Source organism: Pipistrellus kuhlii, unplaced genomic scaffold, assembly GCF_014108245.1.
Source record: "Pipistrellus kuhlii isolate mPipKuh1 unplaced genomic scaffold, mPipKuh1.p scaffold_m20_p_86, whole genome shotgun sequence".
Taxonomy (NCBI): Eukaryota; Metazoa; Chordata; class Mammalia; order Chiroptera; family Vespertilionidae; genus Pipistrellus; species Pipistrellus kuhlii.
Genome location: NW_023425591.1, coordinates 107,651 through 121,076, shown reverse-complemented (window position 1 = coordinate 121,076; position 13,426 = coordinate 107,651). Strand labels below are relative to the sequence as shown.

Genomic DNA, 13,426 nt, shown 5'->3' with positions numbered 1-13,426 from the left:
TAGTCAAAACTTCACCTCCCGCAGAGATGAACTGACTCCATGGCTCAGTGCTCACTGCGCAGCCTTTCCAGTGCACACAGACGAAGCTCACAGCTGCTAATTAAAGTGTGAGTATAGCACTGCATTCTCTGTGTTTATTTAATATAACCTCATAACTAAACTATTTTTTCCATTTTACTATAGTCTTCACAACTATTATTTTAATGGTTACATTACATTTCATTTAATGGTTACATTACATTTCATCTATTATTTCTTTTCTTTTCTTTTTTTAAAGATTATTTACTTATTTAAAAAATCCCTTGGGATGAGTCAAAATGCATAAATATTCCCCTTCATCTTGAATGATTTCCCAGCTGCTTTCGGAACATGTGGAATAAGTTGTGTTATAAGGAGTGACTGAACCAGGCTTATCCTTCTCGTCACCCCGGGTTACCAGGTAGGAAGGGCGCACACAGGCCAGCCAGTGGTTAGTCTGAGCAGGTCTGTTAGGTCGGCGCCCATTAAGGGGAGGTCATTAAGTTCATTTTCCTCATCTTGGTTTCCTCACCTGAGGAAAGGAGGGTTTGAGTGACATCATCTTCAGAGACTATCCGGCTTTAAATGCCTAAATCTCAAGCAAACTCAGCATCCATCCTTCTGAGAAGTCTCACTGTATATGTCTTAGAAGAATGGAGAGATGGTGCCAAGTGTCCACAGGAACACAGCCCAGAAGACATGCTGCACTCAGGGAGATGTATTGTAGGAGGCCTGCTCTAACACGCTTCTCCAAAATGAAAGACAGGGAGAGAGAAAGGAGGACAGAGACAGACAGAGGAAGAGGAAGGAAAGAGGAGGAAGGAAGGGAGAAAGAGAGGGAAGAAGAAAGGAAGGAAGGAAGGGAGGAGGGAAGAAAGGAGGAGGGAGGAGGAAGAAAGGGAGGGAGGAGGGAAGGAAAGAAGGAAGGGAGAGAGGGAGAGAGGGAGGAAGGAAGTAGGAGAATGGGAAGAGGGAGGAGGAAGAAAGGGAGGGAGGAGGGAAGGAAAGAAGGAAGGGAGAGAGGGAGGGAGGGAGGAAGGAAGGGAGGAAGGAAGTAGGAGAGTGGGAGGAGGAAGGAGGAGGGAGGAGAAAGGAAGGGAGGGAGGAAGGAAGGGAGGAAAAAAGGAAGGAAGGAAGGAAGAAAGGAAAGAAGGAAGGAAGGAAGGAAGGAAGGGAGGAGGGAAGAAAGGAGGAAGGTGGGAGGGGGAAGGAGGAGGGAGCAGTGGCACTCAGGGGCACTGAGTACTTGTGCACAGTGGCACAGTCTGTTCTCAGTGCGGGCATAGGCGGTACAGGCCCATGGCAGGAAGGACCTTAAATCCCGCCGGTCACCTGGCTGCTTCCTTCCATTCCCCGCCAGTTCCAGGCCAGGACGGACCCGCCTAAGAAGGACCGGGCTGCCCAGGCATTCAGCTCTCTCCTCGGGCTGTGCTCATCCTTAAACACTCAAGGCTTCTGGGTTTGAAGAAGAGATGGCCTTCTGGTGACCATCAGAAAGGCAGTGGACAGGACAGAGATCCGCGCTCAGCCCCCTGAGGCCATCCTCCTAGCCGGGGCCCAACCCTGCGCCAGGCCCTGCGCCCCGCTCCTGCTCAGGCTTGCTCCTGGACGGCAGGGGAGAAGGCATTCTGGCTACACCCACAGCACCCCATTCCGGGGACACCCCCTCCCCCTCTCCTCCTCACAGCTGCAGGGCTTCCGGGCCCAGCAGAACTCCGGGCAGTTTCTGGTCCTAGGTCCAGGGCTCCCCCAAGCGAGGCTGCTTTTCTCCCTTTCTCCCCCGGCTCTGGTCCCAGGAGCAGCTCGTGCAGCTTGGAGACAACAAGCGAGGCGTGACCGTGGACGGACGGTCAGCTTGTCCGAGTTTGTAACGTGAGCAAAGGGCACTTAAGAGGAGAAAGCCGCCTGGTGGGGAGTGGGCCTGCCCATTGGGAGCAGCCATGTCCCTTCCCTGCCCTTTCCCGTGTGCTTTCTGAGTTGTTGCCTCCTTTCTTGGCTAAAACAACTTCAGCTGAAACTTAGGAAGTGCCACAAGCTATTGATCTGAGAACAGAGGTGGTTCACAGGCTCGTATTTCATCGCTGAGTGCGGCTGCCACACCACGCCGGTTTCACTAAACTGACATTCCCGCAGGAAGTATCGACAACGTGGTGACATTAAAATGCACTTACCCCAGCCAGGCCTGAGCCTTCCTCTGGATTCCTATCAGAAATCACGCCTGCGGCTGCAGGACTTCTGAGCGGCTGAGCCCGGTTTTCATAGGGGAGCAACTGGGCCCAAGGCGATTTGTAAAAGGAAAACCTGCCTCTCACCGGGCAGAACGGGACCTAATTCTGTGAAGCTCCTGCATCGCGGTGTAGGCCTGCCTTCCACCTTCCACCAGCACACTGCCTGCTTAAAGGGCAGGATGCATTCCACACTGAACCTCAATACAGTGTTTATTTATTCTTTTTTTACCCTCACCCAAGGATATGTGTTTTTTAATTAATGAGAGAGAAAGAGTGAGAGATTGGTCGTTGCCTGCTGTGTGTGCCCTGACCGAGAATGGAACCGCCACGCCTGTGCACAGGACTATGTTCAATAAACTGAGCCACCAGCCAAGGCCTAATGCACTTTTGTTTTTATTTTTAACGACAGAACTATCATTACACCAAAGGGAAATGAAAGGTATTTAAACAGCAAGGGAAGTGTCCTTGAGGAGGAAAAGCGGGGTGAGCAGCATTTGGATGGACCTGGGAGGGGAGGTACCCAAGCCGAGCGTCCTTCCTTGTCCCTGGGACCGAGGCTCGGGGGCCTGTGGATCCTCCCCGTCCCGGGACCCTCCCCCGTCCCCAGGGCTGTGTGGCTGGACCAGCTTAGCCGGACTGTGGGCTCGGGGTCCTTAAAACCATGGAGCTGACTACCTTTTACTCCAGACCCTGGGGCCTCAGATCACAGAATGCTGGTATTTCTGCTTCTCGTTTACAGCAGAGGCACGCTGTGACCATTCTGATTGGGTACGTAGTTTAATTGACTCCCTCAGCTTCCCCAACGTATTGGACAGGAACACGATCAACCCCTATACTTGGAGATGTGGCCCTATGAATAACGAGAATGAGTATCTAGTAAAAAGGAAATTAATTCTCTCTACATTGATGTTGGGCACATAACTGCAGTCAGTGTTTCTAACAAATATCTAACAGTGCAGAAGCTCTGCATCTTCCTGCCACTTAAATCCCTGGGAGACAGACATTCCCAGATCACAGAGCAGAAGCATGCATGGGGACTGAGTACTCGTGAGCAGGGGCACACATGGGGACCGAGTACTTGTGAGCAGTGGCACTCATGTGGATCAGGTACTTGTGAGCAGGGGCACTCACGGGGACTGAGTACTTGTGAGCAGGGGCACTGACATGGTCTGAGTACTTGTGAGCAGGGGCACTCATGGGGACTGAGTACTTGTGAGCAGGGTCACTCACGGGGACTGAGTACTCGTGAGCAGGGGCACTGACGTGGTCTGAGTACTTGTGAGCAGGGGCACTCACGGGGACTGAGTACTTGTGAACAGGGGCACTCACAGGGACTGAGTACTTGTGAGCAGGGTCACTCACAGGGACTGAGTACTCATGAGCAGGGGCACTCACGGGGACTGAGTACTTGTGAGCAGGGTCACTGACGTGGTCTGAGTACTTGTGAGCAGGGGCACTCACAGGGACTGAGTACTTGTGAGCAGGGGCACTGACATGGTCTGAGTACTTGTGAGCAGGGGCACTCACAGGGACTGAGTACTTGTGAGCAGGGGCACTGACATGGTCTGAGTACTTGTGAGCAGGGGCACTCACAGGGACTGAGTACTTGTGAGCAGGGGCACTGACATGGTCTGAGTACTCGTGAGCAGGGGCACTCACAGGGACTGAGTACTTGTGAGCAGGGGCACTGACATGGTCTGAGTACTTATGAGCAGGGGCACTCACAGGGACTGAGTACGTGTGAGCAGGGGCACTCACAGGGACTGAGTACTTATGAGCAGGGGCACTGACATGGTCTGAGTAATTATGAGCAGGGGCACTCACAGGGACTGAGTACGTGTGAGCAGGGGCACTCACAGGGACTGAGTACTCGTGAGAAGGGGCACTCACAGGGACTGAGTACTTGTGAGCAGGGGCACTCACAGGGACTGAGTACTTATGAGCAGGGGCACTCACAGGGACTGAGTACATGTGAGCAGGGGCACTGACATGGTCTGAGTACTTGTGAGCAGGGGCACTCACAGGGACTGAGTACTTATGAGCAGGGGCACTCACAGGGACTGAGTACTTGTGAGCAGGGGCATTCACGGGGACTGAATACTCGTGAGAAGGGGCACTGACATGGTCTGAGTACTTGTGAGCAGGGGCACTCACAGGGACTGAGTACTTATGAGCAGGGGCACTCACGTGGTCTGAGTACTTGTAAGCAGGGGCACTCACAGGGACTGAGTACTTGTGAGCAGGGGCATTCACGGGGACTGAGTACTCGTGAGAAGGGGCACTGACATGGTCTGAGTACTTGTGAGCAGGGGCACGCACGGGGACCGAGTACTTGTTTGAAAGCACAGACGTGTCTTCCTGCCATTGAGCAAGGACAGCAGTGCTCCGAGAATGCTCCCTGCGCAGGCGTTATCAGAGAAAGTGGGTCCTTTCCCCCGCAGGTGCTGCTGGCGTGGAGCTCTTAGGCTATTCTGAGAAAATGGATTTTGAGGCTCGGTGGGAGAATGAGTGATTTTATTTGTGTGGAACTGCATCCTGTATTTCTAACGTCCCTTCCCCGAGTCCGCCATAGACGTGCAGCTGGGACTCAGTGCTAACAGTAAAGCCAGTTTTCCTTTCCCTGGTGGAGCTGGCCCAGCTCAGCCTCAGGCGGGTACAGCCATCAGTCATTGCTGTGGGGTCCCAGGGCGTGGGCCATGGGGAACGCGGGAGAGCTGGCCCCAAGCATCAAGAGCCCCACAAGTACAATAGAGTGAATTCCTCTGCTCAGGGGATTAGATGCCCCAAATCTTAGTCCCCTTGCAGTGGCCACGCCCATTTTGTCCAGTGACCTCTGTGCCCAGGTGTGATTGACAGGGAGGGAAGTTTTGCACGGAACATGCCTACACTGTCCAGCCCTCCCTTGGCTCCTTTCCTGTTATTCATAACGAGGTTAATTACAGCAGTATCATTAGTAGAGGCTAGTTTTTTCCCTTTTATTTTATTGTTATTCTTCCATTACCATTTATCCTCAATATACCCTCTTCTACCTCTAACACACTCCCCAAGATTAGTTTGTTTTTTAAGATGAGATTGAGCAAGTCCTTCTGAACTATTTTCGATGCATGATCACAATCCTATCTAATAAAACCCTAATATGCAAATCAATTGGACGGTGGAATAACTGGTCACTATGATGCTCTCTGGCCACCAGGGGGCAGATGCTCAACTGCTCCCTGGTGGTCAGTGCGCTCCTGCAGGGGGAGAGCCACTCAGCCAGAATCCGGGCACACAGCTGGCAAGTGCAGCGGTGGTGGCGGGAGCCTCTCGCACTTCTGTGGCTGCACGGGAACTGGCCTAAGCCAGCAGTCAGTCATCCTCCAAGGGCGTCACAGACTGCAAGAGGGCTCAACTGGGCTGATGGACCCCCCAAGTGTACAAATGTCATGCACCGGGCCTCTCGTTGTCCTGTAAGTGCGGGAAGCCTTGGGGACTTGATGTTTCAATTACATATGATCTGCAGCACTTGTTTTCAACACCCGCAGAGAAATGTCCTGAACACGGGGAGAAAGCGGGCTTTTATCTTATTAAATTAGTGTGGTTTCAATTTCACGTTATCTGTCCTTGCTCAGCCTGGAGTATTACAAGTTCATTGCTCCTGCCTGGCTATACTGAAAGTTGAAACTCAAAGTCATTTTCTGCCTTATTGACTTGCAGGAGCACACGGAAATTATCTCTGTCAATGAGGAGAGTACTTACAATTTTTTTTCCTTCTATTAACACTGTAGACAGATTAGTTTCAACATTCCGCAGGATCACATCTCCTTTCTGCTCTTTGTAGATGAATTCGTTATCTGCGAGAGAGGAAATTAAAAAAGAAGCATGAGACACGCAGGAGCTCACCCAGCCTTTGACGGACACGGTGTGCACTGAATGGACTGCTTCTGAACGGTGCGTCCTGCGTGCACCCAAGGGGCCTTTAGCTCCTCTTGACATAACCTCCTGTGAACCCCGTCTCTGAATCTTATCTCCTCGCCTACACACTGACAGTTAAAACACAATGTACACTCACAACATTTTTGGAATATTCTAGAACTTTTTTGGAGAGGACACAACGTGAGCACAGACAGCAGATTAAAGAACCTGCTACCATAAGGGATGGAAGATAATGGGCACTAAAAGGATCAATTTCTTACATCTGAAATTTTGGGGTGAAATCTGTATGTGTGCACACACAAATAGCTCCATCCATTTCCTTCAAAATTGTTTTCATTTTGCTATTCCTTCAGGAATTGGCTGTTCCTCAGAGGTCTTTGACCATCTACACTGTATCCTCAGTGACATTGATACTTTGTATCATCAATCACCCACTTAGAAAACTAATAAAATGGGGTACACTGAACCATGTGCACATAGAGGCATGTTTGCCGACATGCTGGTGAACACGGTGACTAAAGGGAACTTTGATAGGCTTGGTGGTGAGAGGCTAGTTTTTTCCCTTTTATTTTATTGTTATTCTTCCATTACCATTTATCCTCAATGGTAATGGAAGAATAACAATAAAATAAAATAGAAAATATTGTATTATTTTCTTCAGGGATCTGATAGCATCTAATAGTTAAGTTTAGCACGTAAAATAGAAAAAAGAAAAAAAATACTGTCTTTCTGGGGGAAGGTATAACTTTGAGCCAGTGTGATGGAAAAGGCCTATGGACACCACCGGGCAGGCGGATGGATGCCAGTGGGAGTGCCTGTTCTGGTCTCTCGATTCTACTTTACGGAACTGCATTCTTTTCCTTTTTTATTCCTTCCTTCTACCTGCCCGGACTTTCATTTTCTCTCTTTTTCTAGTTTGTTGAGGTGGAAGCTTAGCTCTTTGGTTTCATCTTCCATCTTTTCTAATAAAACTATTAAAGCAAGAAGTTCTCTCTGTGGATGGTGTTAGCCACGTCACAAATTTTAATGTGCTTAATGGCATTTCTGTGAGGTTTAAATTATTCCTGATTTCCCATGTAATGTCTGCTTGGCCCAATGGCTATTTAGAAACACGCTGTTTAATTTCCAAGTACGCAAAGTTACTCTGGCTGAAGGCACCCGCCCCTGCCTGGACTTTTCCAAACAAGTCTGAGCCCCCGGGCTTTACTTCGGCATGTTCTTGCTTAAAGGACACTGCAGACACATGTGTCTTTGCCAGGATGCTTGCCCTGCTGGTAGCATCTAATAGTTAAGTTTAGTTCTGTTGTTACAATAAAAGCCGAAGGAGGCATGAGAATGGGGCTGTTTAGTCCCTGTAGCCAAGCAGCCCCTTAGCCTCTTTCACAGAAACGTGTGTCAGAGGAATCATTCATGTGTCACTCGCGGGCTGCAGGTCAGCCCCGCAAAGCGGTGCCCCGTGTGAGGACCAAGGAACGCAATGAAACACCGCAGAACCCTCCACAATGAAAAGCAAGGAAATGAAAGTGACTGCGCAGGAAGTCATTGGAGCCGCCTGGGATTTCCAAGTTTGAGGGGATTGTTTCCCAGCTAAGGAATTCACTATCTCGGCTATGTTTCTTAAGAATGTGAGTATGTTTTCCATTAGAAAAATAAGCCTATTTCTGAAAGTAAGGGGAAAAAAGGCTTTTCCTATATTTATCTAGGAAGCAAAGGTTTTATATGTTATCAAAATAATTATATTAATCAGGAAGTTGATTACTTTAAATGGCTAGATTACTTAATACTATTTAATAATAATAACAATAATAATAATAATATATAATCTTTTAGTTTAATGTATTTGTCTACCTTCCCAGGGTTTGAATTTTAAGAAACTTTTCCTTGACCTAGAATTGGCTTTAGGTCATTCCAATGGGCCCTGGAATGCCTCAAGGATTTGCTTTCTCTCCTTAAATAAAGAAAATTTTATACTTAAGGTATATAGGAAGCTCTGTCAAATAAGGAAATGATAATTATATTCTACTTATATATGCATATTAAATAGATTCTGATATGCTTTCATTTATAACTAATTGTTATAAGTTATCATATTGTGGAATATTGTGTTTTGCAGAAAGACAAGATTCCATGTCATTTGCATTATAATCAAATCAATAACTGTGTAATTTTAAATTTCTTGTCATTTGGAGACATTTAAAAAATGTTACATCTTCTGAGGGATCCATGGAAAGGACTCTGATTTATTTTAAGCTACGTATCTCTGAGAATAAACTTTCAGATCATCCCCTCGAATTGGATAAAAATTATTAGAACTCTGTAGAGTATCTGGATTTATAGAAATACTGGCAAGAAAAATCAGGAGAAAAGAATTTGATTATAGGACTAATGAACTAAAAATAATTATAGTTTTAGTAATTACCATTCTCATGGCAATGTGTTTGTTTGCATGAATCTGATAAGAATCTGATTTCTTCGTAACAGGACATAAGTCAGTTTCCAATTATAGTTTTATTAACCAAAACTTTGTTGGAATGTCATGTCTGAGAGACCTGCCAGGACTCTGGATGCCAGCAGAAAGCTCTGAGGAGGGAAGGGTGACCTGGAAGCCCATAAGCCCCTTAGATAAGGCCTGGGCCCTTGCTTGGTCACGTGGTTCATGGCAGTATTTAGATACAGAAACGGACTGAATGATGGTGGCCCGATGGGAGGGAGGTTGGGGGTTGGGTGGGAAGGGTGATGGGACTGAGAAGTACAGATGGAGTGCCAGAACAGCCACAGGAATGGGTTTCTAAGCGCCCACATTTGATCACCCTCGTTTCCTCCACTTCTGTTTGCACCTGCTCAGGCTGCTGGGGCTAGGCGTGTGCTTCCTCGGACATTCAGCAGGAATGACAGCCACTCAGGAGGCAAACGCTTCCCCCCTCCTTCCCGCCAACACCACAGGATGACGAAAGCTTTCCTTCCCCAAACACTCTCACTGCACCGCATTTAGTCTACAGAACAGCCACATCAGCTAGATCCACACGGTAACGCCACCTGAGCGCACGCGCACACCCTGCTCTTGCCAAAGTACCTGATCTTACGAGCAATGCACCAAACCTCCAAACCTGCTCTGGGTTTGCTCTATATCCAGTCCGCTCACTAGCCGTTTCCCACGGCTCTTCTGAGCTGGACACTGCAGGAGCCGGGCCTGGCGTGTGCCGCGGCCCCTGCAGGGCGGCCAGACGGGAGGCGGACACTCCGCATTGCCTCTCCCCGAGGGCGGGCCTCAGCCCTGCCAGCTCAGGTCACCCACAGTTACTGACCAGGGCGCCTCCCTCCCGTGAGGCGCCGCTCAGGGGCCTAAGGCAGACAGGCCATGACCTTGGGCCGCACCAACACGGTCTCCACCCCCTGTCCTTGTTGTTCTCTCTGTGACCCCCGCCTGTGGCCACTCTGCTCTGAAGGGAGGGACCCTGTCAGGGGACGTGTGGGTGGCTTTCCATGTAGCCAACACATAATGAACATTTCAAAAGAGAAAAATAAAAATTGTGATAAAGACCAGAAAACATGAGAGTGAAAGTGGAAAATTAGGTATGACATTTTGATGGCAAGGGACAACCAGACACGTTGCCATGACAACAACAAACACCTGGGTGCTGAAATCACCGACACCGAAGTGCCACCGTGACGGCCACACAGGAGAGCAGCCGTGCAGGTTGACAATCTGACTTCTACGACGCCCGCTTCTGTTTTGCGATCTAGTTAAACCTTTAGCAACAAATATCTCCATTTCGTGGTTACTTTTGGGTTCCATGCATCTTACATTCTCCTCTTAGTTGCGGGTGAATCGTTATCCCTGAGCTGAGTCGATGTGCAGGGTCTCATCGGTGAGTCAGCCATTGTCCTCCCGGTTTGCCCGGTGCCCTTCCTCCTCCAGGACCTGCCACAGAGCCCATTACACGGTGCACAGGCCTGAGAGCCACGCTGTTCTGAGTCAGTTCACGGGGAGCAGCTCTCCGAGGAGACCATTAGTGCCATCCTGGCTCTGGGCTCTAATTCATTTTCCTCCTGTTAGTGGCTCTTCACTGCCTCCGTGCCTTCACAGGCTGGTGAGCACAGTCTTATTGCATGTTTTGGAGTTTTGTTTGTCTTAGAATGTTTCCATCTGAACCAACAACCAACCAGAACATTGTATAGATATTAAAGAAGGACATTTGACCATCAGGAAAAGCAGAAAACAATCACATAGAAAATCATGCTGTGGAATCTATCTATCTATCTATCTATCTATCTATCTATCTATCTATTTATCTATCATCTATCTATCTATCTATCTATCTAACTATCTATCTATATAAAAGGTTAATATGCTAAGTGTCTGACCTTCCAACTAGTCATTATGATGTGCACTGACCACCAGGGGGCAGATGCTCAATGCAGGAGCTGCCATGATGCACACTGGCCATTTACAGAGAATGGCACCATGGACCTGGCGCCCACAAAGCAACACTCAGCTTCCCCCAAGGCCCTTCCACCACCCCAGAGCAACAGCCCATCAATTCACAACCAATGCTGCCAAGCCCCATTTTGCTGTGGGGTGCAAAATGCGGCCCACAGCCCAGCCCAGCCCGGAAATGGTGGCTGTGGGCTCTGGGTGATGATGTCATGTAGCAACTAGCCTTTCTGCAGTTTCTTCAGCCCAGGAACACGGCTTGCTTTATGGCCAGGTGGGATTGGGCCTAAATGGGCAGTCGGACATCCCTCTCACAATCCAGGACTGCTAGGTCCCAACAGCTTGCCTGCTTGCCTGGCTGATTGCCCCAAACCACTTCTGCCTGCCAGCCCGATTACTCCTTAACCACTCCCCTGCCAGTCTGATTGATGCCTAACTGCCCTCCCCTGCAGGCCTGGGTACCCCCCCTCCCCCCCGCCCAATTGCCCTTCCCCACAGGCCCAGTTGCCCCCAACTTCCCTCCTCTGCTGGCCTGGTCACCCCTAACTGCCCTCCCCTGCAGGCTTCATCACCCCCAACTACCCTCCCTTGCAGACCTGGTCCCTCCCAACTGCCCTCCCCTGCTGGCTATCTTGTGTCTACATGGGGGCAGCCTTGGAGTGATGGTCAATTTGCATATTACTATTTTATTAGATAGGATACTTTAGAACAATTGAAAATAAGAATTCCTGGGACGGGAAAATGGGCATGATGCAGGCTATGGCAAATGGAGAGAGGGTCTGACGAAGCGAAGGACTGTCTTCATTGAACCTCTTCCCTGCTTTCCCTCAAACCCAAGTTATGGCTTTGCAAATCACATGTTCTTACAGTAAAATCAGCATAAAAGAGTACTTTCTAATTTAATAAAGACCTATGGGTTCAGGTGATTGTTTTTTGTTTTATTTTTTTATTGATTTCAGAGAAAGGAAGGGAGGGAGGGGGAGAGACATCGATATGAGACATCAGTTGGTTGCCTTCCACTCATAACCAGGACCAGGGATCCACCCACAACCTGTGCGTGTGCCCTGGTGTGGGAATGGAACCCCCAACCAGGTATGTGCACTGACCGGGAATAAAATCACAACCTTTTGGTGTAGCCAACAACGCACCAACCAACCGAGCCACACAGGCCAGGCCAGGTACACACTGACTGGACCTCTGCACCCCCTCTCGTGTGCTCTTCTGGACAAGGCTGGGCAGCACGTGTCTGAGTCAGCCCCTCGTTCCTGGATGACAGCGAGAAAGGCATCTGTCCCACACGGAGCTATGTGGGGTGTGGCAGACCGAGACTCCTGGTGGAACTGGGCAGGCTCTGGCTGTAGGAAACCCCTCTGCAGGCTCCCCAGGGTGGTGTTTTCAGTGGATTATCAGAGCCGATGACAGGCAGACCCACATCCTGCTCCCTGAAGCCTCAGCCTGGTCAGTGAGTGCTGACCCTGCCATGAAGGAGAGAAGGAGGTTTCCTGAGATCGTTATTGGTCTCCCACCACACCAATCCTATATAATAAAGAGGTAATATGAAACTGACTGTCACTCCAACACACAAGATGGCCGCCCCCATATGGTCAAAGATGGCCGCCCCCTTGTGGACACAAGATGGCCAGCAGGAGAGAGTAGTCGTGGATGCCTGCAGGGGAGGGCAGTTGGGCGGGGGGGGGGGGGGACCAGGACTGCAGGGGAGAGCAGTTGGAGGGGACCAGGTATGTAAGGGAGGGCCGTTGCGGGGGGACCAGGCTGGCAGGGGAGGGCAGTTGGGGGGAATCAGGCCTGCAGAGAAGGACAGTTAGGGGAGATCAGGCCAGCAGGGTTTGCTCTCTATGAGTAGCAGCTTAGGTGATGATAAATAACAGAAATCAGCTACAAACTCTTAGATTTATAGTCTGAGGCTCTTCTGAATGAACTGTATAGTGGTGGGCGAAAATAACTACTTTCTCCAAGATTTTAAGACCTAACACAAAAGAATTAGATCGATTCTTAGTTCCGTCAAAAGAAGTAATTGGGTGTAAGGATAGGGACTTCTGGGGGTAGCCCTGGCCAGTGTGGCACAGTTGGTGGGGTGCAGTCCCATGTCCCCAAAGGGCACGTGCCCAATAGGGGGGTGGTCAGGAGGCAATTGGTCGATGTTTTGCTCTCACATTGATGTTTCTCTCTCTTTCTTCCTCTCTCTCTAAAAATCAATTTAAAAAAAAAAGAAAATTCTAGGAGTCAATTTTAGATTTTTATGATAAAGAACTGCTCCACAACCATCACGGGCCCCTCGGTCAGAGCAGGGACTGCTTCAGAGGGACCTGTGTAGACTCATCGATTGAGCGAAGGCCAGGGGTTGCAGTGAGATTGATTGGTTGGGTGGGTTGCTGATGACATGACATCACCCCGTTCCTGTCTGCTGACGAGTGTCTACTGCAGCGTCTTGGCTCAGACGCCCCAGCATCCCTGCTGATGTGGACGCATGCATCCCTTAGGGCCTCACCGAATCCCCTCCCTTACAGCGGCTCTAGGACTGCGTGACTGTATGGGACACGTCACTCTGCACTTGGATGTATCATGTGGGTTTTTAACCTCTTCATTTTGTTATACTTTCTAAATATTCTCTCACTGAGCCAAGTTCATTTCTTAAAAACTTCCCCATCATTTCGTAAGAACCAAAGGCCTTCCATCACTCGTCTAAAGTGCTTTGTATCAGGAAGGGCATGCCACTGGCACTTAATACACTGAATGCTCATCAAAGAAGGAAGTGCCTTAGGAGATCAGAGAATACGTTTTGTTCACTTGGAAGCCACTCTCTGTGTCT

The 13,426-nt window shown here is 49.4% G+C and overlaps 1 protein-coding gene across 1 annotated transcript in view; it reads right to left on the bottom strand.

Annotated features, from left to right (window-relative positions):
• The window catches only part of DPP6 (dipeptidyl peptidase like 6), a 223,780-nt gene that overhangs the window by 120,980 nt on the left and 89,374 nt on the right, over positions 1-13,426 (bottom strand). Inside the window, exon 4 of the mRNA XM_036425830.2 lies at positions 5,985-6,079. Coding sequence (XP_036281723.1) covers positions 5,985-6,079 — 95 coding nt within the window. The remainder of the gene's footprint in view (positions 1-5,984; positions 6,080-13,426) is intronic.